The sequence below is a fragment of the Idiotropiscis lumnitzeri genome, chromosome 3 (assembly GCF_059441095.1).
Source record: "Idiotropiscis lumnitzeri isolate Australia: NSW breed Sydney's pygmy pipehorse chromosome 3, RoL_Ilum_1.0, whole genome shotgun sequence".
Taxonomy (NCBI): Eukaryota; Metazoa; Chordata; class Actinopteri; order Syngnathiformes; family Syngnathidae; genus Idiotropiscis; species Idiotropiscis lumnitzeri.
Genome location: NC_142393.1, coordinates 16690283 through 16714183, shown reverse-complemented (window position 1 = coordinate 16714183; position 23901 = coordinate 16690283). Strand labels below are relative to the sequence as shown.

Below are 23901 nucleotides of genomic sequence, written 5' to 3'. Positions count from 1 at the left end.
CACAGAAAGCAGAGGAGCGAAACAAGTTGTTAATAATAATAATTGTTAATAATTTTTTGTGAACGTCTTCAAGAAAAACAGGTCAGAAACAATATAATTTGATTCAAAAAGCTCAACTATGAAGGGTACACTTTTAATGGGATATTTCACCTGTCATATATATTTTGGTGTGTTTGCTCAAGTTCATGCTAGCTGTCTTAGCCGCTTTGCTAGTTGCTTAAGAACAAACTTAGCTATTTCATTGAAGAAAAAAAAAAGATATGTGATTTCCTGGTAATACGAGTAACAAGGTTGCTTTGGTTTGAGTAAGACTCAGTCCCGGCTGCAAATATAATACGAAATATAAAAAATAATCACAATGCAGTACTTAACTGATTGGTCAATATAGATGAATGGATGGATGGATGGATGGATAGATAGATAAATAGACAGATAGAGGTGGTGGATAAACATCAGAAGATAGCAGTCATATTCATTTTCAACTTTATTCCTCTTTTCTCACCGATCTTCAGCACACACACACACACACACACACCCACACCCCTCCACACACACCCCCACACACCCGCATGCACACACACAGTCCTCATTCAGCGATCACAGCCGTCAGTCATACACAAGCTGTCACATTAAGCGCAACATATCACAAGGTTTTCAAAATGGATTGTAAATACCACCTACCCTTTTGCAAACCCTTTATCATAAGCAAAACTGTTGAGAAAATAGAGATCTTCGAAGTGCTTGTGGATAATAACACTTGTTGACACTGGCTTGAAATTGGTCGATTTACGTGCCCTAGTTTTTTGTTTTTGCCACTCAAATAGATGCTTCCCAGAATGCAAACAATGCATCGCCACACAGCGCCGAGGCATTTCGCCAAATAACCCAACAACAATGGCAGTTGAGCAGCTCACCGGACAATAAGAAATGCAGTACAATGGCAACTGGCCACTCGTGGTTCTCTGAATGACGTAATTCCCGAAGAATACCGGAGATTGGCGAACAAAAGCATTTTCGTTGTTAGGGCGTTGCTATGGGTCTCAATATGAATCTAGGATGTTTGCCTTAAAAAAAAAACTAATGTGGATATTCTTAAAATACATTTATCACTCAAATTATTTAAGCAATCATCTTGACTCAGGCATGAGCAAGAAATTATAACGAGGCAGGCACCCTTAAGACACAGCACGATGACACAATGGAGTTTTTAGAAAATGTTTTAATAAACAGAACGCACTTGGTCCTGATCTGCAATGGCCCATGAGGGGAAAAAAAAAAAAATGCACGATTGATATCTTGATTAGACACAAAACTCGATGCCTGCTCCTCAGCCGCAGCCAGAGGTTCCACTTGAACACACAATTCTAATAGCACCCGCCTCTGATTAGTGTGGTAAAGAAGATTCCCTGGATCATGTTTGTCACCCCTACTACCCTCCCCAAAAACACAGGAAAATGAGTACGATTTAGGAAGGAGACTTTAATATGAAGGAATTATCCTTCTCCCCTAGTCACTTGAAGTTCAGGGGCAATCAGCACTCTTTGTGTGATCTCATTTTCACATGCGCTTAAAAAGGTACAATAAGTGTATTTTAGCACCACCTATAGTTGAATAGCTTGCTATGAGATCAGCTTAAAGTGCAAGCATTTTGACGCACGCACACTACAGCGCCCCAGAAAGACACTTCAAGACTACCACAATTTTTTCAGCAGATGTGCAAGCAAATTATCCTTATAGTATTCTCATTAGTACATTCAATTTGTTGCATATGCCATAGTCTTGTTAAGTAACCATGCATTGACTGTGGGGATCCATAGCAGAAAGACTGCAGGGAAACATGGCAGCCTCCTGTTGGGGAGGTGTGCCCCATGTTACATGTACTTCACCTATATTTCGGTGGTTATATTGATGCTATAACGTTTTTGCATTGAAATAACAGTTAAACATTAAGACACCATCCCTTTGAAATGTGGTGATCAGAACAGATTACATTTCCATTAGGTGTGGGGGGGCTAAAGTCAGTTTAACAGGTTTCTCAATTTAATTTTATCCTCGGCCTGAACTCAATGATAAAGTGTCAATCAAGGTATTTAAGTCATATGGGGTGTTTGTACACGTTTGGGTCTCCGAAATAGTTATAGTACAACAGCTAACAAAATTGAAAATGCCAAGCGCTGTGAGTGCCAAGTTAAAACATTCAACCATGGAACTCCAACTTCAATTAACGGCAGACATCTTGAGGTCAGCAAAGGTTACAGAAAGTTGACGCCACCCAATATTCGAAGTAAGTTTTATTTTTCATTTGAATACAAAGACTCCATAAATATGGCAGTACTTCTCATACACCATAGGGATGAACCTCAGGATCTGCAAAAAACAGTCAGTTAATGCAAACTAGTAAAAATGTGTACTTTATATGCATTCATACAATTAGGTGCACAGGGCTTTCCTTACAATCAATAGTGTGGAGTTAAACATTACAGGGTTAGGACCCTTGAATGCAGCTAAAATAAACGCATTTCCTATAATAGGGACCACTTACATTGACACGTGTAAGAAATCATTAAGTACTTGTAGATGTTTTTACAAGGGTCTCCAAACAGCGAGTTGGTGGCTGTGATCCAACAGTCGACTTTTCCATTGCACCTACGAGTGTGAGGGAAAAAAGAATTCTTAAAAGAACACAAATATATATTGTGTTACTGTACCTTTTGGCAACAAGGTCAGTTGAGTGCACGCAGTCGACATTTTTTAGATGATTAGGTGCCCTTCTGAACGAACAAGTGGTCGTGTCACTGCGGCCGTAGTCTGCACGGTAGACTGAAATGGTGTGTCCTAAACCTGGTATCAAGATGACAGAAATAAATTTATTCAAATTCACAGTCAAAACACATTAATAGCACAGAGTTTAAGCCTTAGACCCTGGATTTAAAAAAAATCAATTGATAAAAAAAAAAAGGACAAAGTGTCCAGTCCACAGAGAATGCTGTTCATCACTGCTGTTCCAGAATGAAAAACTAGACTAGAACAGGCCAAGACGTGCCTAGTGGTAGCCATGTTGGCAGGGGTGACTTTAAAGGGAACACATTGTAGCAGGTGCAAGAGTCCAGTCAGAATGAAAAGCTTGCATTATGTTGATTGAGAAATTTTCTTATGTATATGCATGATGATGCAGTTAAGAGAAAAAATAAATCTTACCACAATACAAGTGTGCAACTGACCCCTCACATGCCACCAGAGTAACTGTTGAGTAAATAGAAAATTAGTAGGAACCCTTCAATTTATTAACAGTAAATGGGAGACGTACTTGCTGGCAAGCAGGTAAAGTTGGTCTGCAGATATTTTAAGGTGCCAACACAGGGATCAGGTGTGCGGAAATCACTCATGCTCACTTCACATGATTTCTTGCCATTGCGGAAAAATGTCATGACTCGGCATTAATATAGTGTCAGGCCTTTCAAAAGTCATGACAGAAGGACAAACTTCATGTCACATCCTCAGTGAGGGGAGCGATTTGAGATGCGCCTATACATATTAAGTTTTAATATTGACACATTTACTCATCCAATGAGGTTAAAGTGATGTTTTACAGTGCATGGACTGCTTAGGAGCGTCAGCAAAATGTGCGTGTGTGTGTGTATGTGTGTATGTGTGTGGGGGGGGGGGGGGAGTCACATTTCTGTTGAGTGATTAAGTTCTTAACTTGAGCCCAATGCGTACCTTGTCTTGATGGTCTCCATGGCATTTGGCTGAGTGCACTTTGTGTTACTTAGCTCCTTCTGAAGTCTGCCATCCGAGCAGATCTTTGAGTCTGTGCGACCATACAACGAATTCTGCACTTGAATTATGCCGTAATCTGTCACACACAAAGAGGAGAGAGAGAGATAGCCATCAACATGGAAGTGTACTCGAGTTGCAGTCAAAATTATTAAAGTCAAATTGAAATTATTTATCATGTGCAACAAAGTCCAGGTTGACCTGAACAATATTAAAATGCATGATTCTCTTTGGGGAGACAAAATGTTATGTCAGTGACTGCTTCATTAAGACAGGTTTAAGTCTTACCACAGTTTAAGCGATGGACTTGCCAGTGGTTAAAATCACAGCTGGTCACCTGGTTTGCAGACTCAACTGCAAAAAAAAATTTTTTTTTAAATAAAAAGGTTTGGTGCGAAGAGGTCTTTGAGAAATCGGAATTAGCGCATATTGGACATAAACTTTGATAGTTACCGGCTGCGAGGAGCAAACATGTGGCTGTCAGCACTAGAACACAAACACCAGGTTTGATAAATAAGGGAAATTTTTTGGCAGTTTACCATTTCATTCAGTTTCTTTTTTTTTTGTGCAAAGTGGTTTGTCAATGACAACACACAGGTACACATCATTAGTCGGAGCTAGTTTTGAGAGGAAAGTTAAATCAAGCACATACAATAAAATCACCATTACGACTACAGCAGTCAAAAAACAATGTCATTGAAACACTCAACTATTTTAAAGTAAATACTCACGCATCGCTGCAGTAAGTCGGAAGGAGTAGATAGCCATCTTCTACACGGCCCAGTCTGCGACACTTGTACGACTGTCAGAGGATCTCTCGAGTTTATAGTGACTTGCAAGGCTTCCACCCACTCTGCAAATCAAAAGCCACGCCTCCAAAATCGTTCTCAGGGTCCGGCTGCAGCTGGGGCGTTCGCGTCCGTCAAAAACTTGAACACTCACTAATGGCCTCATTAATGGCTGCAGCTGGACCATAGCGGTATCTTCAGCAGTCTGTCTAATTGGGAACGTTATTTAGACGGGGTGAGGGAGTGACCACTTCGAGAATCCAACTCCTTTGCCCCCTGAACCTCAACACACCAAAACTTTTGCAGCCATTAAAGCAAATTCAATTAACCTGTACCATGTCGTTACACGTTTTTCCGAGCTGTGCTAAAGCTACCACCACACAGAAAGCAGAGGAGCGAAACAAGTTGTTAATAATAATAATTGTTAATAATTTTTTGTGAACGTCTTCAAGAAAAACAGGTCAGAAACAATATAATTTGATTCAAAAAGCTCCACTATGAAGGGTAGACTTTTAATGGGATATTTCACCTGTCATATATATTTTGGAGTGTTTGGCACAAACCTGTCACAATCAGGCACCACGCCCACGAAACATATTTCAAAAGTATTGCAGAATAAATGATTTACAAATAGATATAAACTGTTACAATTCATTTTAGTTCTAATCTAATTTTTATCATTAATCAAATGTCTATGACAGGATTACAATAAACAGGGCTGAAAAACAATGCGAATGTAAGAATTTTGCTCAAGTTCATGCTAGCTGTCTTAGCCGCTTTGCTAATCGCTCAAGAACAAACTTAGCTATTTCATTGAAGAAAAAAAAAAGGATATGTGATTTCCTGGTAATACGAGTAACAAGGTTGCTTTGGTTTGAGTAAGACTCCGTCTCGGCTGCAAATATAATACTGAATATAAAAAATAATCACAACGCTGTACTTAATTGATTGGTCAATATAGATGAATGGATGGATGGATAGAAAGATAGATAAATAGACAGAGGTGGTGGATAAACATCAGAAGATAGCAGTCATATTCATTTTCAACTTTATTCTTCTTTTCTCACCGATCTTCAGCACATACACACACACACACACGCAGTCCTCATTCAGCAATCACAGCCGTTAGTCACACACAAGCTGTCACATTAAGCCCAACATATCACAAGGTTTTCAAAGTGGATTGTAAATACCACCTACCCTTTTGCAAACCCTTTATCATAAGCAAAACTGTTGAGAAAATAGAGATCTTCGAAGTGCTTGTGGATAATAACACTTGTTGGCACTGGCTTGAAATTGGTCAATTTACGTGCCCTAGTTTTTTGTTTTTGCCAAATAGATGCTTCCCAGAATGCAAACAATGCATCGCCACACAGCGCCGAGGCATTTCGCCGAATAACCCAACAAATATGGCAGTTGAGCAGCTCACCGGACAATAAGAAATGCAGTACAATGGCGACTGGCGACTCGTGGTTCTCTGAATGACGTAATTCCCGAAGAATACCGGAGATTGGCAAACAAAAGCATTTTCGTTGTTAGGGCGTTGCTATGGGTCTCAATATGAAGCTAGGATGTTTGCCTTAAAAAAAAACTAACGTGGATATTCTTAAAATACATTTATCACTCAAATTATTTAAGCAATCATCTTGACTCAGGCATGAGCAAGAAATTATAACGAGGCAGGCACCCTTAAGACACAGCACGATGACACAATGGAGTTTTTAGAAAATGTTTTAATAAACAGAATGCACTTGGTCCTGATCTGCAATGGCCCATTAGGGGAAAAAAACAAAAAAATGCACGATTGATATCTTGATTAGACACAAAACTCGATGCCTGCTCCTCAGCCGCAGCCAGAAGTTCCACTTATACACACAATTTTAAGAGCACCCGCCTCTGATTAGTGTGGAAAAGAAGATTCCTGGATCATGTTTGTCACCCCTACTATCCTCCCCAAAAACACAGGAAAATGAGTACGATTTAGGAAGGAGACTTTAATAGGAATTATCCTTCTCCCCTAGTCACTTGAAGTTCAGGGGCAATCAGCACTCTTTGTGTGATCTCATTTTCACATGCACTTAAAAAGGTACAATGAGTGTATTTTAGCGCCAGCTATTGTTTAATAGCTTGCAATGAGATGAGCTTAAAGTGCAAGCATTTTGACGCACGGACACTACAGCGCCCCAGAAAGACACTTCAAGACATCCACAATTTTTTCAGCAGATGTGCAAGCAAATTATCCTTATAGTATTCTCATTAGTACATTCAATTTGTTGCATATGCCATAGTCTTGTTAAGTAACCATGCATTTCCTGTGGGTATCCATGGCACAAAGACTGCAGGGAAACATGGCAGCCTCCTGTTGGGGAGGTGTGCCCCATGTAATATGTACTTCACCGACATTTTGGGGGTTATATTGATGCTATAACGTTTTTGCATTGAAATAACAGTTTAACATTAAGACACCATCCCTTTGAAATGTGGTGATCAGAACAGATTACATCTCCATTAGGTGTGGGGGGGCTTTAGTCAGTTTAACAGGTTTCTCAATTTAATTTTATCCTCAGCCTGAACTCAAAGGTAAAGTGTCAATCAAGGCATTTAAGTCATATGGGGTGTTTGTACACTTTTGGGTCTCCGAAATAGTTCTAGTACAACAGCTAACAAAATTGAAAATGCCAAGCGCTGTGAGTGCCAAGTTAAAACACATTCAACCATGGAAATCCAACTTCAATAAACGGCTGACATCTTGAGGTCAGCAAAGGTTACAGAAAGTTGACTCCACCCAATATTTTAAGAAAGTTTTTTATTTTTCATTTGAATACAAAGACTCCATAAATATGGCAGTACTTCTCATACACCATAGGGATGAACCTCAGGATCTGCAAAAAACAGTCAGTTAATGCAAACTAGTAAAAATGTGTACTTTTGATGCATTCATACAATTAGGTGCACAGGGCTTTCCTTACAATCAATGGTGTGGAGTTAAACATTACAGGTTTAGGACCCTTGAATGCAGCTAAAATAAACACATTTCCTACAATAGGGACCACTTACATTGACACGTGTAAGAAATCATTAAGTACTTGTAGATTTTTTGACAAGGGTCTCCAAACAGCGAGTTGGTGGCTGTGATCCAACAGTCGACTTTGCCATTGCACCTACGAGTGTGAGGGAAAAAAAGAATTCTTAAAAGAACACAAATATATATTGTGTTACTGTACCTTTTGGCAACAAGGTCAGTTGAGTGCACGCAGTCGACATTTTTTAGATGATTAGGTGCCCTTCTGAACGAACACGTGGTCATGTCACTGCGGCCGTAGTCTGCACGGTAGACTGAAATGGTGCGTCCTAAACCTGGTATCAAGATGACAGAAATAAATTTAGTGATTCAAATTCACAGTCAAAACACATTAATAGCACAGTTGAAGCCATAGACCCTGGATTTAAAAAAAAAAAAAAAAAAAAAAAAAAAAAAAACAATTGATAAAAAAAAGGACAAAGTGTCCAGTCCACAGAGAATGCTGTTCATCACTGCTGTTCCAGAATGAAAAACTAGACTAGAACAGGCCAAGACGTGCCTAGTGGTAGCCATGTTGGCCGGGGTGACTTTAAAGGGAACACATTGTAGCAGGTGCAAGAGTCCAGTCAGAATGAAAAGCTTGCATTATGTTGATTGAGAAATTTTCTTATGTATATGCATGATGCAGTTAAGAGAAAAAATAAATCTTACCACAATACAAGTGTGCAACTGACCCCTCACATGCCACCAGAGTAACTGTTGAGTAAATAGAAAATTAGTAGGAACCCTTCAATTTATTAACAGTAAATGGGAGACGTACTTGCTGGCAAGCAGGTAAAGTTGGTCTGCAGATATTTTAAGGTGCCAACACAGGGATCAGGTGTGCGGAAATCACTCACGCTCACTTCACATGATTTCTTGCCATTGCAACTGCGGACAAATTTCATGACTCGGCATTTAAGAAAATAGTATCAGGCCTTTCAAAAGTCATGACAGAAGGGCAAACCTCATGTCACACCCTCAGCGAGGGGAGTGATTTGAGATTAGCATATACATCTTGAGTTTTAATATTGACATGTTTACTCATCCAATTAGGTTAAAGTGATGGTTTACGGTGCTTGTTGAGCAATCAGCAAAATTTTGTGGGATAAAAAAATAAGTCACATTTCTGTTGAGAAAATCAGTTCTTAACTTGAGCCCAATGCGTACCTTGTCTTGATGGTCTCCATGGCATTTGGCTGAGTGCACTTTGTGTTACTTAGCTCCTTCTGAGGTCTGCCATCAGAGCAGATCTTTGAGTCTGTGCGACCATACAACGAATTCTGCACTTGAATTATGCCATAATCTGTCACACACAAAGAGGAGAGAGAGAGAGCGAGAGCCTGCCATCAACATGGAAGTGTACTCGAGTTGCAGTCAAAATTATTAAAGCCTGATTGAAATTATTTAGCATGTGCAACAAAGTCCAGGTTGACCTGAACAATATTAAAATGCATGATTCTCTTTGGGGAGACAAATTGTTATGTCAGTGACTGCTTCATTAAGACAGGTTTAAGTCTTACCACAGTTTAAGCGATGGACTTGCCAGTGGTTAAAATCACAGCTGGTCACCTGGTTTGCAGACTCAACAACTGCAAAAAAAAAAAAAATAGATACAATGTTTTGGGCGAAGAGGTCTTTGAGAAAATCGTTATTAGCGCATATTGGACATAAACTTTGATAGTTACCGGTTGCGAGGAGCAAACATGTGGCTGTCAGCACTAGAACACAAACACCAGGTTTGATAAATAAGGGACATTTTTGGCAGTTTAACATTTCATTCCGTTTCTTTTTTTGTGCAAAGTGGTTTGTCAATGACAACACACAGGTACACATCATTAGTCGGAGCTAGTTTTGAGAGGAAAGTTAAATCAAGCACATACAATAAACTCACCATTACGACTACAGCAGTCAAAAAACAATGTCATTGAAACACTCAACTATTTTTAAAGTAAATACTCACGCATAGCTGCAGTAAGTCGGAAGGAGTAGATCGCCATCTTCTACACGGCCTAGTCTGCGACACTTGTACGACTGTCAGAGGATCTCTCGTGTTTATAGTGACTTGCAAGGCTTCCACCCACTCTGCAAATCAAAAGCCACGCCTCCCAAATCGTTCTCAGGGTCCGGCTGCAGCTGGGGTGTTCGCGTCCGTCAAAAACGTGAACACTCATTAATGGCCTCATTAATGGCTGCAGCTGGACCATAGCGGTCTCTTCAGCAGTCTGTCTAATTGGAAACGTTATTTAGATGGGGTGAGGGAGTGACCACTTCGAGAATCCAGCTCCTTTGCCTCCTGAACCTCAACACACCAAAACGTTTGCAGCCATTAAAGCGAATTCAATTAGCCTGTACCATGTCGTTACACGTTTTTCCGAGCTGTGCTAAAGCTACCACCACACAGAAAGCAGAGGAGCGAAACAAGTTGTTAATAATAATAATTGTTAATATTTTCTTGTGAACGTCTTCAAGAAAAACAGGTCAGAAACAATATAATTTGATTCAAAAAGCTCAACTATGAAGGGTAGACTTTTAATGGGATATTTCACCTGTCATATATATTTTGGAGTGTTTGGCACAAACCTGTCACAATCAGGCACCACGCCCACGAAACATATTTCAAAAGTATTGCAGAATAAATGATTTACAAATAGATATAAACTGTTACAATTAATTTTAGTTCTAATCTAATTTTTATCATTAATCAAATGTCTATGACAGGATTACAATAAACAGGCTGAAAAACAATGCCAATGTAAAAACTTTGCTCAAGTTCATGCTAGCTGTCTTAGCCGCTTTGCTAGTTGCTTAAGAACAAACTTAGCTATTTCATTGAAGAAAAAAAAAGATATGTGATTTCCTGGTAATACGAGTAACAAGGTTGCTTTGGTTTGAGTAAGACTCAGTCCCGGCTGCAAATATAATACGAAATATAAAAAATAATCACAACGCTGTACTTAATTGATTGGTCAATATAGATGAATGGATGGATGGATAGATAGATAAATAGACAGATAGAGGTGGTGGATAAACATCAGAAGATAGCAGTCATATTCATTTTCAACTTTATTCCTCTTTTCTCACCGATCTTCAGCACACACACACACACACACACACACACGCAGTCCTCATTCAGCGATCACAGCCGTCAGTCATACACAAGCTGTCACATTAAGCCCAACATATCACAAGGTTTTCAAAGTGGATTGTAAATACCACCTACCCTTTTGCAAACCCTTTATCATAAGCAAAACTGTTGAGAAAATAGAGATCTTCGAAGTGCTTGTGGATAATAACACTTGTTGACACTGGCTTGAAATTAGTCCATTTATGTGCCCTAGTTTTTTGTTTTTGCCACTCAAATAGATGCTTCCCAGAATGCAAACAATGCATCGCCACACAACGCCGAGGCATTTCGCCGAATAACCAAAACAAATATGGCAGTTGAGCAGCTCACCGGACAATAAGAAATGCAGTACAATGGCAACTGGCGACTCGTGGTTCTCTGAATGACGTAATTCCCGAAGAATACCGGAGATTGGCGAACAAAATCATCTTCGTTGTTAGGGCGTTGCTATGGGTCTCAATATGAATCTAGGATGTTTGCGTTAAAAAAAAAACTAACGTGGATATTCTTAAAATACATTTTTTACTCAAATTATTTAAGCAATTATATTGACTCAGGCATGAGCAAGAAATTACGAGGCAGGCACCCTTAAGACACAGCACGATGACACAATGGAGTTTTAAGAAAGCAATGTTTTAATAAACAGAATGCACTTGGTCCTGCTCTGCAATGGCCCATGAGGGAAAAACAAAAAAAAATCTTGATTAAACAAAACTCCATGCCTGCTCCTCAGCCGCAGCCAGAGGTTCCACTTAAACACAATTCTAATTCTAACAGCACCCGCCTCTGATTAGTGTGGCAAAGAAGATTCCCTGGATCTTTTGTCTCCCCCACAAAAACACAGAAAATGAGTATGATTTAGGAAGCAGACTTTAATAAGCAATTATCTTTCTCCCCTCCTCGCTTGAAGTGCAGGGGCAATCAGCACTCATTTTGTGATCTCATATTTTCACATGCATATAAGGATGGACAATTAGTGTATTTTAGTGCTAGCAAGTTTTGGATAGATTGCAATGAGATCAGCTAAAGTGCAAGCATTTTGACACGCACACTACAGCCCCCTAGAAAGACACTTCAAGACATCCACAATTTTTTCAGCAGATGTGCAAGCAAATTATCCTTATAGTATTCTCATTAGTGCATTCAATTTGTTGCATATGCCATAGTCTTGATAAGTAACCATGCATTGACTGTGGGGATCCATAGCAGAAAGACTGCAGGGAAACATGGCAGCCTCCTGTTGGGGAGGTGTGCCCCATGTTACATGTACTTCACCTATATTTCGGTTTTTATATTGATGCTATAACGTTTTTGCATTTAAACAACAGTTTAACATTAAGACACCGTCCCTTTGAAATGTGGTGATCAGAACAGATTACATCTTTATTAGGTGTGGGGGGGGAGCTAAAGTCAGTTTAACAGGTTTCTCAATTTAATTTTATCCTCAGCCTGAACTCAAAGGTAAAGTGTCAATCAAGGCATTTAAGTCATATGGGGTGTTTGTACACGTTTGGGTCTCCGAAATAGTTATAGTACAACAGCTAACAAAATTGAAAATGCCAAGCGCTGTGAGTGCCAAGTTAAAACATTCAACCATGGAACTCCAACTTCAATTAACGGCAGACATCTTGAGGTCAGCAAAGGTTACAGAAAGTTGACGCCACCTAATATTCAAAGTAAGTTTTATTTTTCATTTGAATACAAAGACTCCATAAATATGGCAGTACTTCTCATACACCATAGGGATGAACCTCAGGATCTGCAAAAAACAGTCAGTTAATGCAAACTAGTAAAAATGTGTACGTTTGATGCATTCATACAATTAGGTGCACAGGGCTTTCCTTACAATCAATGGTGTGGAGTTAAACATTACAGGGTTAGGACCCTTGAATGCAGCTAAAATAAACGCATTTCCTACAATAGGGACCACTTACATTGACACGTGTAAGAAATCATTAAGTACTTGTAGATGTTTTTACAAGGGTCTCCAAACAGCGAGTTGGTGGCTGTGATCCAACAGTCGACTTTGCCATTGCACCTACGAGTGTGAGGGAAAAAAAAAGAATTCTTAAAAGAACACAAATATATTGTGTTACTGTACCTTTTGGCAACAAGGTCAGTTGAGTGCACGCAGTCGACATTTTTTAGATGATTAGGTGCCCTTCTGAACGAACACGTGGTCATGTCACTGCGGCCGTAGTCTGCACGGTAGACTGAAATGGTGTGTCCTAAACCTGGTATCAAGATGACAGAAATAAATTTAGTTATTCAAATTCACAGTCAAAACACATTAATAGCACAGAGTTGAATCCTTAGACCCTGGATTAAAAAAAAAAACAGCACGTTGGCAGGGGTGACTTTAAAGGGAACACGTAGCAGGTGCGGGAGTCCAGTCAGAATGAAAAGCTTGCATTATGTTGATTGAGAAATTTTATGTATATGCATGATGATGCAGTTAAGAGGAAAAAAAATAAATCTTACCACAATACAAGTGTGCAACTGACCCCTCACATGCCACCAGAGTAACTGTTGAGTAAAAAGAAAATTAGTTCGAGAATGCGACAAATTATTTACAGTACATAGGAGACATACTTGCTGGCAAGCAGGTGAAGTTGGTCTGCAGATATTTTAAGGTGCCAACACAGGGATCAGGTGTGCGGAAATCACTCACGCTCACTTCACATGATTTCTTGCCATTGCAACTGCGGACAAATTTCATGACTCGGCATTAAAGAAAATAGTGTCAGGCCTTTCAAAAGTCATGACAGAAGGACAAACCTCATGTCACATCCTCAGTGAGGGGAGCGATTTGAGATGCGCCTATACATATTAAGTTTTAATATTGACACATTTACTCATCCAATGAGGTTAAAGTGATGGTTTACGGTGCTGGTAGAGCAATCAGCAAAATTTTGTGGGATAAAAAAAAAGAAGTCACATTTCTGTTGAGAAAATCAGTTCTTAACTTGAGCCCAATGCGTACCTTGTCTTGATGGTCTCCATGGCATTTGGCTGAGTGCACTTTGTGTTACTTAGCTCCTTCTCAGGTCTGCCGTCAGCGCAGATCTTAGAGTGTTTGCGACCATACAACGAATTCTGCACTTGGATTATGCCATGATCTGCCACACCGAGATAGCCATCAACATTGAAGTGTACGCTAGTTGCAGTCAAAACTATTTCATGTGCAACAAACTTCAGGTTGAACTGAAAATTAATCTTAAAATGCATGATTCTCTTTGAGTAGTCAAAATATAAAGTCAGTGACTGCATCATTAAGACAGGTTTAAGTCTTACCACAGTTTAAGCGATGCACTTGCCAGTGGTTAAAATCACAGGTGGTCACTTGATTTGCAGAATCAACAACTGAAAATAAAAAAAGGTTTGTATATAGACATCTATGAGAAAACAGAATTGCATATTGTATATGAACTTTGATAGTCACCGGCTGTGAAGAGCGAACATGTTGCCGTCAGCACTAGAACACAAACATCAGTTTGGATAAATAATAATTTTTGACAGTGTAACATTAGATACTGGTCTTTTGGTGCAAGGAGGTTTGTCAATGACAAAACACAAGTACATATCTTTAAAGTGAACTCATTCATTCATTCGCAGTCAACAACCAATGTCATTGGAACAATCAACAGTTCAAAAGCAACTACTCACGCATCGCTGCGGTGAGCCAGGAGACGCAGGTAGCCATCTTCTACACGACGTAGTCTGTGACACTTATAGGATTGCTAGAAGACCTCTCGTATTTATAGTGACTTGCAAGGCTGCCACCCACTCCGCAAATCAAAAGCCACGCCTCCCACATCGTTCTAATGGTCCGGCTGCAGCAGGTGGGGTGTTCGTGTCCGTCAAAAACGGGAACGCCCATTTGTGACTGCAGCTGGAGCGTATAGATATCTTCAGAAGTCTAATTGGCAACGTAATTTAGACGGGGCGGGGGCGTGACCTCTTCGAGAATCTAACTCCTCTGCCCCCCTAAACCCTCCCATCCCCAAACTTTTGCAGCCATTAAAGCAAATTCAATGAGCCTGTACCATGTTGATACACGTTTTTCCGAGCTACACTGAAGACACCACCACACAGAGAGCAGAGGAGCGAAAAAAGTTGTTAATTATAAAAATTGTTAATATTTTTTGTTAACCTTCAAGAAAAACAGGTCAGAAACCATATCTTTTGATTCCACCAGCTCAACCTTTTTTTCATGCAAATACTTTTCAAAATCCCTCCAGAAACCTAGGTGACACAGGGCAAAAAACTAAATGAATGTGGAATTGTCTCTGACTCAGTCCCACACTCGGTACATTTATCATCTAAGTCAGTGAACTTGGAATTTGTGTTGTTGCAAGGGCAAATGTAGTGTTGATGTATTTTTTTTCCAAGTACAGCATTTAAAGTTGACGATCTCTTATTTTACTTTAAACGGGGCATAACCACGTTTTATGCCAGTTTCTATCATCTAATTCGCCGTTCCATCAGAATTTTTTTTGAGCAGAAATACATGTTGATCTATATATTTTTAAGGCAAATATTTCCAATTAAGGGACACTGAACCAAATACTTATCATATTTTATTCATTTATGATTTCATTTCAGGGTAAGAACTGAATGATCTGTTTAACTAAGGATGCACAGTAGTTGAGTTTTGCAGAGTTGGCCAGCATTTTTTTTTGCCAAAATATGACTTGAACCATGATTTTAGGCTGTTACTTTGGCTGCCACTTTTGTGTTATATGCTGTAAAATAGACGTAACCAATTAAATACTGTTCAAAACATTTAATCAGACTGAAACTGTGAGGAGGCGTGGCTATTGATTACTGGATTGGATGGAAGCCTTGCAATAATTATAAAATAACCAGCAGCTCCTCCTGTCCACGGTTAGTGTTACGGACTGGCTCGTGCAGAAACCATGTCTCCTGGCTTAAAACTAGTGATGGGTAGATGAGGCATCCTGTATCGTTTCGACACAGTGACACAATGTATTGACACTGTGTTGACACTGTGTTGCTGAATACTGACACCTGGTGGACTTGCAGGAAACATTTGACAGGATCATCTGACACTGATCTGTCAAACTAATTTTATCCAATTCCATTGATTAGCGACATGATGTGTTTTTATATATCCTATTTCGTATTACTTTCCATCGCACTAATTATTCTCTTATTCATCTAATTTATATATTTAACTGAATTATTGTTGTATTGCACGGGAGAGGGGAGCTCTCTAATCTTATTGCACACTTGAGTACAATGACAAATTGATTTCTGATTCTGATTAGGCATTTGCTTTCACATTATTTTTACATACACGCAATTTCATAAAATAAATCTTTGATATTCGAGACGCAGTTGATAAATTAAGTGAACATCTGTCTGAATGCCCAAGTAAAAGTGTTGTGAATGACAATGGACCCATTGTAATTAAAGATTTTTATTTAAAAAAAATTAGTTTCTCCAGCGTTTTGTTATTCAGTCTTTTTCTTTTTTTGAGGCAATTTCCCCCGCCTTTGAGAAGATCCTCTCACAAAGCCGGTGTGCACAACGCCTGTGTGGCTAATATAAATAGGTGAGGGAACGTTGCCTCCATGGACTTCCAGTATAAGAGCGAGTCTTCCGTCCGTGCAACGTGTCCTGCTGACATGTAGCGCTGCACCTCTGAGTGCGCATCAACAGTGACGTCTTCCATTTTGCGGATTTTTAACGCAAAGTAACGCGCCAATAACTCGCTGCTTGTTTTGAGCGTCCATCCTGTTGACAGATGCGCTTCCTTATTAACACAGTTTGGCGCGCGACCGCTGTGTCGACACGATTCTGGTAGTGGTCACGTGACTTTCTTAAAGCGGCACGCGCACCGACACGGGGTTTGCCCTGGAAGCTCGGCGCGCGCATCGACGCCTCAGTGTCGCTGGACCATCACTACTTGTGGGTGAGTTGGGTTGCTTGCCATTTGCCACCTTAATTTTGCCTCATTACAATAACATGGAAATTGTTTCACAAGAGTTTTCCCTCGCAAGTTATCACTTATTCGCAATGTATGTGCCTCACCAGACAATTAACTGCCAACCCTTGCAGTTAAAAGGCATATTTTGGGTCCTTAGCTCCTCGATGGCAATGAATGAGTTTTATGAACACCACAGTGTGAAAGAAATGCACCAAATCAAATCTAGGAAGTTACTCTTTTTTTATACGGGCCTAAACACCCATGCACACAGTAATTGTGTCCCGTCCGTTATTTGTAAACACCATCTTCCACAAAAGAAATAATATTAGAGTATAAATATGGCCACTCTGCTGATGTAAAGTGTTTTTTTATTTGTGCAGTGCTGACAGCAATGTGTTTGCTTCTCACAGAAGGTGACTATCAAATTTTATGACCAACATAGCTTAGCCTACATTCCCTGAACAGCCTGTTCATGCATTCACATTGGTTTTTGCAGTTGATTCTACAAAGCAAGTGATCACCTGCGATTGGTATCCCTCGTACGCCCATCACCTGGCGTGTGGTAAGACTGCAGCCTTAAAGGGTGCATTTCAATTGTAAGACCTGAACAATAGTATGACTTTGTAAATAAAATCTCACATTTTAAAGTAAGCCAGGTCAACCCAAAGCTTGCTAAATCACAGAATTAATTTGCAATGGCTTCGCTTGGGTGCTACTTGAGGACAGTTTAATGTTACTTGCTGTCTCTCCCATACAGATTAAGGTGCAGCAGGCTTTGCACGGGCGCGCAAGTTCGCGAATTTGCGCCGAGGGCAAATCCCAAAAGGAACTAGCTAACGTAAGGTGTGCTCGGCTGAACACCCTGGAGAAACTCAAGACAAGGTTTATTTGGGGAGCGTTACATTAACATGCTTGTATTGGCCTAAAGGTGGATGTGTTTAACAGGATTTTGTGTCGATTAATAAGTTCAAAATCATGTTTGCAACATGACAGACAGTGTGGATGAGCAGAAAATGGTCTGAAATCACCAACGTGGTAATGGCGTATAAAAATTGAGTATGTAAGATGGGGTCGGTGCTTCTCGTGAGGCCTTTTAACGGAGTGCTGTTTCCTGCGTCTCTCTGAGTAATGCTATTTGTCTACAGTTGCAATGGAAAGAGTGTGTGTGAAGTGACCATCAATGATTTCCGCATCCCTGTGCCGACACCTTCAAATACTTGGAGACCAACTTCACCTGCGTCCATGCAAGTATGTCACCTGCGTGCCATAAAGAGTGGGTTTCATACCTAATCATTTTCATTTACTCAACAATTAGTGCTGTCGTGTGTGAAACATCAGAGGCACAATTGTATTGTGGTGAGAATGAACTTTATTTTAATTCCCATTATTCTCGGGTCATCCATATATTTTGCCTCATTACATCTCAATTACCTTTCATTGTGATGGCAGGTGCAGATCGTGTTATTTTCGTCTATGGACGCCGCGACCAGACGACGTGCACAAAAAACAGTCTCCAAAAGAGACACTAAATACCCAATGTCTGCACCCAACTGACATTGTTGCCACAAGGTATGGTTGGACATGTAGAAAGAAATGGCATCTTGTTTTCATCCAAATTGTAGCCGGTAAGATATTTTAGGAGCAGTTGCAGAATGTGGTTAGAACATCTGTTTCACTGCGTGGGCTTCGCTGAGCACTCAAGTTTGAAGACCAAATTGTGAAAATGTAAATGGATGTCTGTGCCCTTTAATTGACCCAATTCATGACGTAACTTTCTGTGTCAGCCAATAGATTCTGGTCTTTACTGTGTAGCATTTGCCACTTTCTAACACAAACCTGTAGGAGTGGAGGAAAATATTGGTCGTTTAATTTTTGCAATACTAATGGCCACTGTGTTTTGGAATACCCATTAAATTATTTGTAGCAAAACAATTGGCATCCATTCCTTAAATGCAATGGGAAACAGCTGTAGGATCACAGCCTGCAATGAAATATTTGGAGACCCCTGTGAAGGCACCTACAAGTACTTGGAAGTTGGTTACACGTGTCACTGTAAGTAGCTGCTTTTATTAGCAAAATGTTGAATAGAGTGCAACCGTTTCAAGATTTTTCTGTATACGATCATCCAACCCATTTGCTAAGCTTGACATTTTTTTTCCCTCATCCAGATCCTGGTCTGCTTCCCTAAAATGCTCTGGAAATTAGTGGCATTATGTCCAGCTGTTTCAACAATCTGAAATGATGCCAGTTGAGTCAGTGCCAGTCCGCCAAGTTTTCAAAAGGGATTTTTTTTTCTTCTTTGCCTCAATAAAAATACTTGGATGCAAGGCTTGTCAAGAGACTTATTACCACATCAATACTGTTAAGCAACACAGATCATTTGATGCTTAATCCACTCCTTTGAGCTATCAAAATTTTGCATTGTTTCATGAAGCTCTATGCATGTTTCGTATTGACGGTGCTAAACTTTCTCAAATTTACAGCAATATTCCAAATTTTAAAAAAAAGGTGACAACTTTTGTGTCTACGTTTTTTTTTTGCTAATTACGTTTGCAGCCTTTCCCACAAAACTCAACATTAAGTATACTAAACTGATCTATGAAGTTTCTACTGAATAACTGGAATCAGTATGTAAACGAGAACACCTGTCAATGTAAAGTAAACAGTGCGTTTTAGCCTAAATCAAGCATGGCGTCAGCATGTCTATAGGCACATTTGGGGAAGGGTATGAAAAGTAATTCTATAATTCGATTATGAAGGTCCCAGTGACCCCTCACCTATAAATGGAAACCGAAACTGCTGAGAATATCTAAACTGGAGTACTTTATTATATTAAACTTTCACCACAAGGGAGTTTAATTCCAGATGATTAGCATTTCTTACAATCTTGGCCTTAGCATTTAGAATAAAATTGGCCCATGAGCCAGGAAGGTTAAAAGGTTTATCTATTGACAATTTTGAAGCATGTGTGCAAAGTGTAAGATGGAAACAAGTAATTGAGCTTGCCTTGTATACAAACTTCAAAGCTTTTGTATCTTCAGTAGTACATTGACATTAATATTAGTAATAGTAAATGTAAATGTATGATGACAATTTCAGGCTTTAACTTTCAAATGTATTTATTTTTTGCCAATGTTCTGCTTCATTTTTAGAGATCAACCCTCGTGGAAAAACGGGGCATTACAGTACTACCAAATGACTGTCACATTGGCGATGTCTCTGGAGAGGTCTGTCTTGGATGGGTAGACCACCTTCAGGTTCCCGTCCTGGTCGACAGTTCGGACCTGCTGGATGATCAATTCACTGCTGGCGTCCATGCTGGCTGTCTGGCCCGATGGGGCGTCCCCTTCTCCGTCAGATCCCGCTTCCTCTTGATGTTCAACCGTAAACTTGTTCAGCTCTGCCATTTTCTGCAAGGAAGTGGGAACGGGCAAACTGAGGTCAGTCCTGCTTTGACCTTTAAGAGTAAGAATGCTATATGCTATAAGCGCTTACTGCAATCAGAGTGTCCATAACATCTTTACAGGTCTGCAGGCTGTTGGCACTAGTCACTTCCAAAAACAACTCTTTGGTCGTCTTCTTGATCTGTTGAAAGACAATCAGTAAGTTATGTAGGGCGTACTCCCCCCACATAAGGTCATTTTAACCATGCTGGACTATATCATTTTTCAAATGGCCGAGTGCGAGTAAGCCCTTTAAAAACATTTGTAAACCCTACCCAAATGATGGTATGATTGTTTTATAGGAATCACACACCTTGGTTTTCTCACTGTTCGTGATAGGCGGGAAAGAGATCACGTGACCCTCTGCATCCACAATGCAGGGATATAGCGCTTTTCCTTGCAGAAGCTGCAGATATCTAGAACAAAGTGGAAAGCATGCACTTTATACATTTACACTTTATTAAGAAACAAGGATGTGACATCTCAGTCATACTTGTGATTTTAGAGGAAAATACAAACTGTAAGAGGATAACAAATATTTTTAAATATGCTTATAGTAGATAAAAAAGCTTACTCACCCCAATAATGTCAAGTTACTGTGGAAAAAAACTCTAAGCTGTATAACTCAATTGAAATATTGAAATATAAGAAAGTATTAGAGGAGGTAAAAAAAACTAAATAATTGAGGTGTTTGCACAAGTGTACACACCCTCTTCGAATTGTGATAAGCCGGTTTTAGTGTAAACCAATCAAATTAGGAACTCACATTAAATAAAAGGCAACAAACAACGGCCTCCGTTTTGTCCCTCTGATTCAAAACATCTCAGTAGTTTATCTTTACTTCCCCTCTCGAAAAGATTCATTTTTTGCCAATTAGGTTATGCACCTTATATTTCACATTAATGATGAGAAAGGTTTTGAAATTATTTATGTCGGCTTTTAAGATTCACTGGATTACAACACTTCATTGCAATTTGCAGTTCTTTCGTAGACTTAAATTCTTTCCCCAACAGATGGAAATAGGGTGATGAACTTTCAAAACTTACTTGTGAAGACCGGTGACGTTCTGCCTCTTCTTCTGTTTCCTCAGATCGTCAGCCTCCAGTTGAAGATGTTTTATCAGCTCGACGGCTGTCATCTCCCTCCGACCCAGCGGCACGATCTAACGAGGCAGGAAAAACTATTTTGGTGAGTTTCTGCTCATCAGAATTGGACAGGGTTCAATGTTCGCGTACTTTGAGCTGCGTGGGAGGTTTTGCATCATACGCCAGTGGACCTTTGAGAAGCTGTGCATCATGAGTGGCGATGGTTGCAATGGTCCTCTTTCCACATATGTCCTCGTGAAGTTTTGTCTTGGGGGTAAAACCAAAAAATTAAAGGGGTTGACACATTTTGTTTTTTTCTATTTCATGAGTGGTAGTGACTAGACTAGAAATTCCCCTTCTACACAGCTTGTCCTCATTAGGGCCATGGGTAAAATGGAGCCTTTCCCGACTGTTTTTTGACTAGAGGCATCAACCAATCAAACAGGTCACATGTGGACAAACAGATCTGTAAATCAATGGCTGATTTAAAGCAGGGGTCACTAACATTTTTGAAACTGAGAGCTACTTAGACTGATTAATGTATTCCTCCATCAGAGGAAAATGAGAAATGAGAACAGGACGTATAGAAAATGGATGGATGTGCTCAACTTGTTTAATTTTTTTACAGAAACCTGCTTCGACAGAAAACTAATTGGAACTGAATTTGATTGCACAATTAGGTGGCTGGCAATGCCTGCCTCGACCTACCTGCGCCACCAGAAACCGCTTGAGAGAATTCCCATGCTTCAGGATCATGCCTCTGACCACACAGCACACCAAGTAAGGCCGTACATCTTTCACCTCGGCGCTCACTTTGACCGCGAGCGCCTCAGGAGCGTCGGAAACATGGAGAACCCTCACCACCGTCTTGTTGATTTCTTCTAACTCGTCTTGTTCTTCCTCCCTCTTCTTCTTTTGCTTCTTCTTCCTGTCATTTACACACCGCCCCCCTTCTACGTCACCTCTCTCCTCTCCCTGCCTTCCTTTCCCTCTGAGGTAGTCCAGAATGGACTTTGTCTGGCAGCCATTCACCATCTTCTCGAGGCGCTTGTCATTCAGCTTGTTGCCTTTGAAGTTAATCTCCTTTAGCTTGGGGCAATAGCTCAGACTGGACGGGATGTCGCTCAGCTGGTTGTTGGAGAGGTCTAGCACCTGGCGGATACAAATAGAATCACATCAAGGTCACAGATTGATTTTAGCAATTTGAAATAAAAGAGCAACTTCACCATGCTGGTAGGAATTGCACTGGAGAATTCTCATGCCACTATTAATTTACAACAAACTCAATGGTCACGCAATACTCTTACTGTAATATTGTGACTGCTATATTCTTCTAACATTGCATGACCTCTTTTTGATACTTTTTTCTTGTAATATTATGATTTACTTCTGATACTGTTACTGCTTTTTCCTCCTAAAATAATGACTTTTGCTTACAAAATCTTTTCATAAAGCATTGGCATTGTCCCCTGCAATGCAAGGAATTTATCCTCATAAAAAAATTTTGGGGGAAAAAAATTACTGAAATTATTGTTGTGAACTTCACTTTTTCAGTTTCCAACATCACTTGAAGATAAAATAATGGCTTTTCTTGTCCTTTACGATTTTTATAAGATGAAAAATAATTACTGCATATAAATATTAATTTTAAAAAGATAATGAATATATTAAATAGGTTTTCCCTTCTCCCTAGAAGAAGAATGTGAGGCAGTGATAACAACGCAGGGGATGTACGATGTTCCGTTTTCATCTTAATCTTATGGAGGCCACTATCTGTGTTATTCCTTCAAACTATTTTGGCCTGTCAGAATTATTATTACTAGTGCGATTCTTTACTTTTGCCACTAGTAGTGGGAAAAGCGTCAGCTAGTTCCTGGAGTTTAAGATGGATATCAATGATATCAAATAACTGCTTTCCATGAATCTCGAGATCTTTGACTCTTCTGTCACGGATCTATACACACATACTGTATTAACCAACCGATATTATTGTGATCGCGACAACTTTCAGTGTTTCACCTTCAGTGCTGCCAACTTTTGGATATCCGTGCTGAGCTCCACGATGGCATTGTCCGAGGCCACCAGAGTGCTGAGTAGATCCAACCGCTCCGAGTAGAGATCGCTCGGAAAGCCGGTGATGCGGTTCTTGGACATGTTGACGATGGAAAGCTTGGCGCAGTGGCTCAGTCCGTCCGGAAGAGCCTGCAAGTGATTACAGCTCACGTTCAAAGTGGTTAGCTCGCGTAGCTGCGTGATCCCATCCGGTAAAAGGCCGAGATTGTTAGCGGACAGGTCCAGAACTTTGAGGGACTTGAGGCTGCTGATGACATCTGGGATACATGCGAGTTTATTCCTGCACAGGATGAGACTCTGAAGGTTTGTCAGATGCTGGATGTCCTCGTGGAGCTCTGTCAAACTCGGGCACTGGCTTACCTCCAGGTAATTGAGCAACGTAAGGGAATAAATGGCAGACGGAAGTCCCCCGTGAGATGAAATTTTCGCGTTGGCTGTGGTACCTTGCAAAACCAGTTCACGTCTCTTTTCTACAGCTGCTTTCTCCACTTCTGGCCATGTTTTCGTGTCATCCATGTTGGTGATTCGACTGCTGCTAGCAAAAGAACAAGGAAATACATTGCTTCCGTTTAAAGCCTTCGGAATAAAAGAAAA

General features: G+C 40.1%; 4 protein-coding genes and 1 pseudogene across 5 annotated transcripts; 1 reads left to right on the top strand and 4 right to left on the bottom strand.

The window, feature by feature from the left end:
* Positions 1 to 2276: 2276 nt before the first annotated feature.
* On the bottom strand, positions 2277 to 4669 carry LOC148340146 (L-rhamnose-binding lectin SML-like). The gene is made up of 9 exons (XM_088289186.1): positions 4509 to 4669; positions 4231 to 4263; positions 4066 to 4131; positions 3719 to 3856; positions 3308 to 3415; positions 3199 to 3243; positions 2709 to 2841; positions 2543 to 2646; positions 2277 to 2367 (listed from the first exon to the last, which is right to left on the bottom strand). The coding sequence occupies exons 1-9, from the start codon at positions 4543 to 4545 to the stop codon at positions 2339 to 2341; spliced, it is 693 nt and encodes a 230-aa protein (XP_088145312.1). The 5' UTR covers positions 4546 to 4669; the 3' UTR covers positions 2277 to 2338.
* Positions 4670 to 7354: 2685 nt separating this feature from the next.
* Positions 7355 to 9554, bottom strand: LOC148340145 (L-rhamnose-binding lectin SML-like). The gene is made up of 9 exons (XM_088289185.1): positions 9521 to 9554; positions 9315 to 9347; positions 9150 to 9218; positions 8797 to 8932; positions 8408 to 8517; positions 8299 to 8343; positions 7790 to 7922; positions 7623 to 7726; positions 7355 to 7447 (listed from the first exon to the last, which is right to left on the bottom strand). The coding sequence occupies exons 1-9, from the start codon at positions 9552 to 9554 to the stop codon at positions 7419 to 7421; spliced, it is 693 nt and encodes a 230-aa protein (XP_088145311.1). The 3' UTR covers positions 7355 to 7418.
* Positions 9555 to 12421: 2867 nt separating this feature from the next.
* On the bottom strand, positions 12422 to 14494 carry LOC148340144 (L-rhamnose-binding lectin SML-like). Of its 2 annotated transcripts, XM_088289183.1 has the most exons (9): positions 14420 to 14494; positions 14196 to 14228; positions 14048 to 14116; positions 13737 to 13872; positions 13346 to 13455; positions 13235 to 13279; positions 12855 to 12987; positions 12688 to 12791; positions 12422 to 12512 (listed from the first exon to the last, which is right to left on the bottom strand). In XM_088289183.1, exons 1-9 carry the CDS (start codon positions 14454 to 14456, stop codon positions 12484 to 12486), a joined length of 696 nt encoding a protein of 231 aa, XP_088145309.1. In that variant the 5' UTR covers positions 14457 to 14494; the 3' UTR covers positions 12422 to 12483. The 2 variants fall into 2 exon arrangements, with proteins under 2 accessions (XP_088145309.1, XP_088145310.1); XM_088289184.1 differs by lacking the exon at positions 12422 to 12512 and having other exon boundaries at positions 12668 to 12791.
* A 1178-nt stretch (positions 14495 to 15672) lies between these two features.
* Positions 15673 to 19204, top strand: LOC148340143 (L-rhamnose-binding lectin SML-like; annotated as a pseudogene).
* A 603-nt stretch (positions 19205 to 19807) lies between these two features.
* Positions 19808 to 23872, bottom strand: lrrc47 (leucine rich repeat containing 47). The gene is made up of 7 exons (XM_088289179.1): positions 23254 to 23872; positions 21943 to 22386; positions 21385 to 21501; positions 21196 to 21311; positions 20463 to 20565; positions 20202 to 20291; positions 19808 to 20116 (listed from the first exon to the last, which is right to left on the bottom strand). Exons 1-7 carry the CDS (start codon positions 23821 to 23823, stop codon positions 19895 to 19897), a joined length of 1662 nt encoding a protein of 553 aa, XP_088145305.1. The 5' UTR covers positions 23824 to 23872; the 3' UTR covers positions 19808 to 19894.
* Between the last annotated feature and the right edge of the window lie 29 nt (positions 23873 to 23901).

Coding starts and splice junctions, on each gene's coding strand:
- LOC148340144 (XM_088289183.1), bottom strand. CDS start 14,456: ATGGCTACCTGCGTCTCCTGGCTCACCGCAGCGATGC. Junction 12,988..13,234: donor AGTTGCACACTTGTATTGTG/GTAAGATTTATT, acceptor TCTTGATACCAG/GTTTAGGACACACCATTTCA. Junction 12,792..12,854: donor ACTGACCTTGTTGCCAAAAG/GTACAGTAACAC, acceptor TCACACTCGTAG/GTGCAATGGCAAAGTCGACT.
- LOC148340145 (XM_088289185.1), bottom strand. CDS start 9,554: ATGACATTGTTTTTTGACTGCTGTAGTCGTAATG. Junction 8,933..9,149: donor AGTCCATCGCTTAAACTGTG/GTAAGACTTAAA, acceptor TGTGTGTGACAG/ATTATGGCATAATTCAAGTG. Junction 8,344..8,407: donor CTTTACCTGCTTGCCAGCAA/GTACGTCTCCCA, acceptor TTTACTCAACAG/TTACTCTGGTGGCATGTGAG.
- lrrc47 (XM_088289179.1), bottom strand. CDS start 23,823: ATGGATGACACGAAAACATGGCCAGAAGTGGAGAAAGCAGCTGTAGAA. Junction 22,387..23,253: donor AAAAGTTGGCAGCACTGAAG/GTGAAACACTGA, acceptor TGTATCCGCCAG/GTGCTAGACCTCTCCAACAA. Junction 20,292..20,462: donor CGAACAGTGAGAAAACCAAG/GTGTGTGATTCC, acceptor GTCTTTCAACAG/ATCAAGAAGACGACCAAAGA.
- LOC148340146 (XM_088289186.1), bottom strand. CDS start 4,545: ATGGCTATCTACTCCTTCCGACTTACTGCAGCGATGC. Junction 4,264..4,508: donor CCGACTTACTGCAGCGATGC/GTGAGTATTTAC, acceptor TTTGTGTTCTAG/TGCTGACAGCCACATGTTTG. Junction 3,244..3,307: donor CTTTACCTGCTTGCCAGCAA/GTACGTCTCCCA, acceptor TTTACTCAACAG/TTACTCTGGTGGCATGTGAG.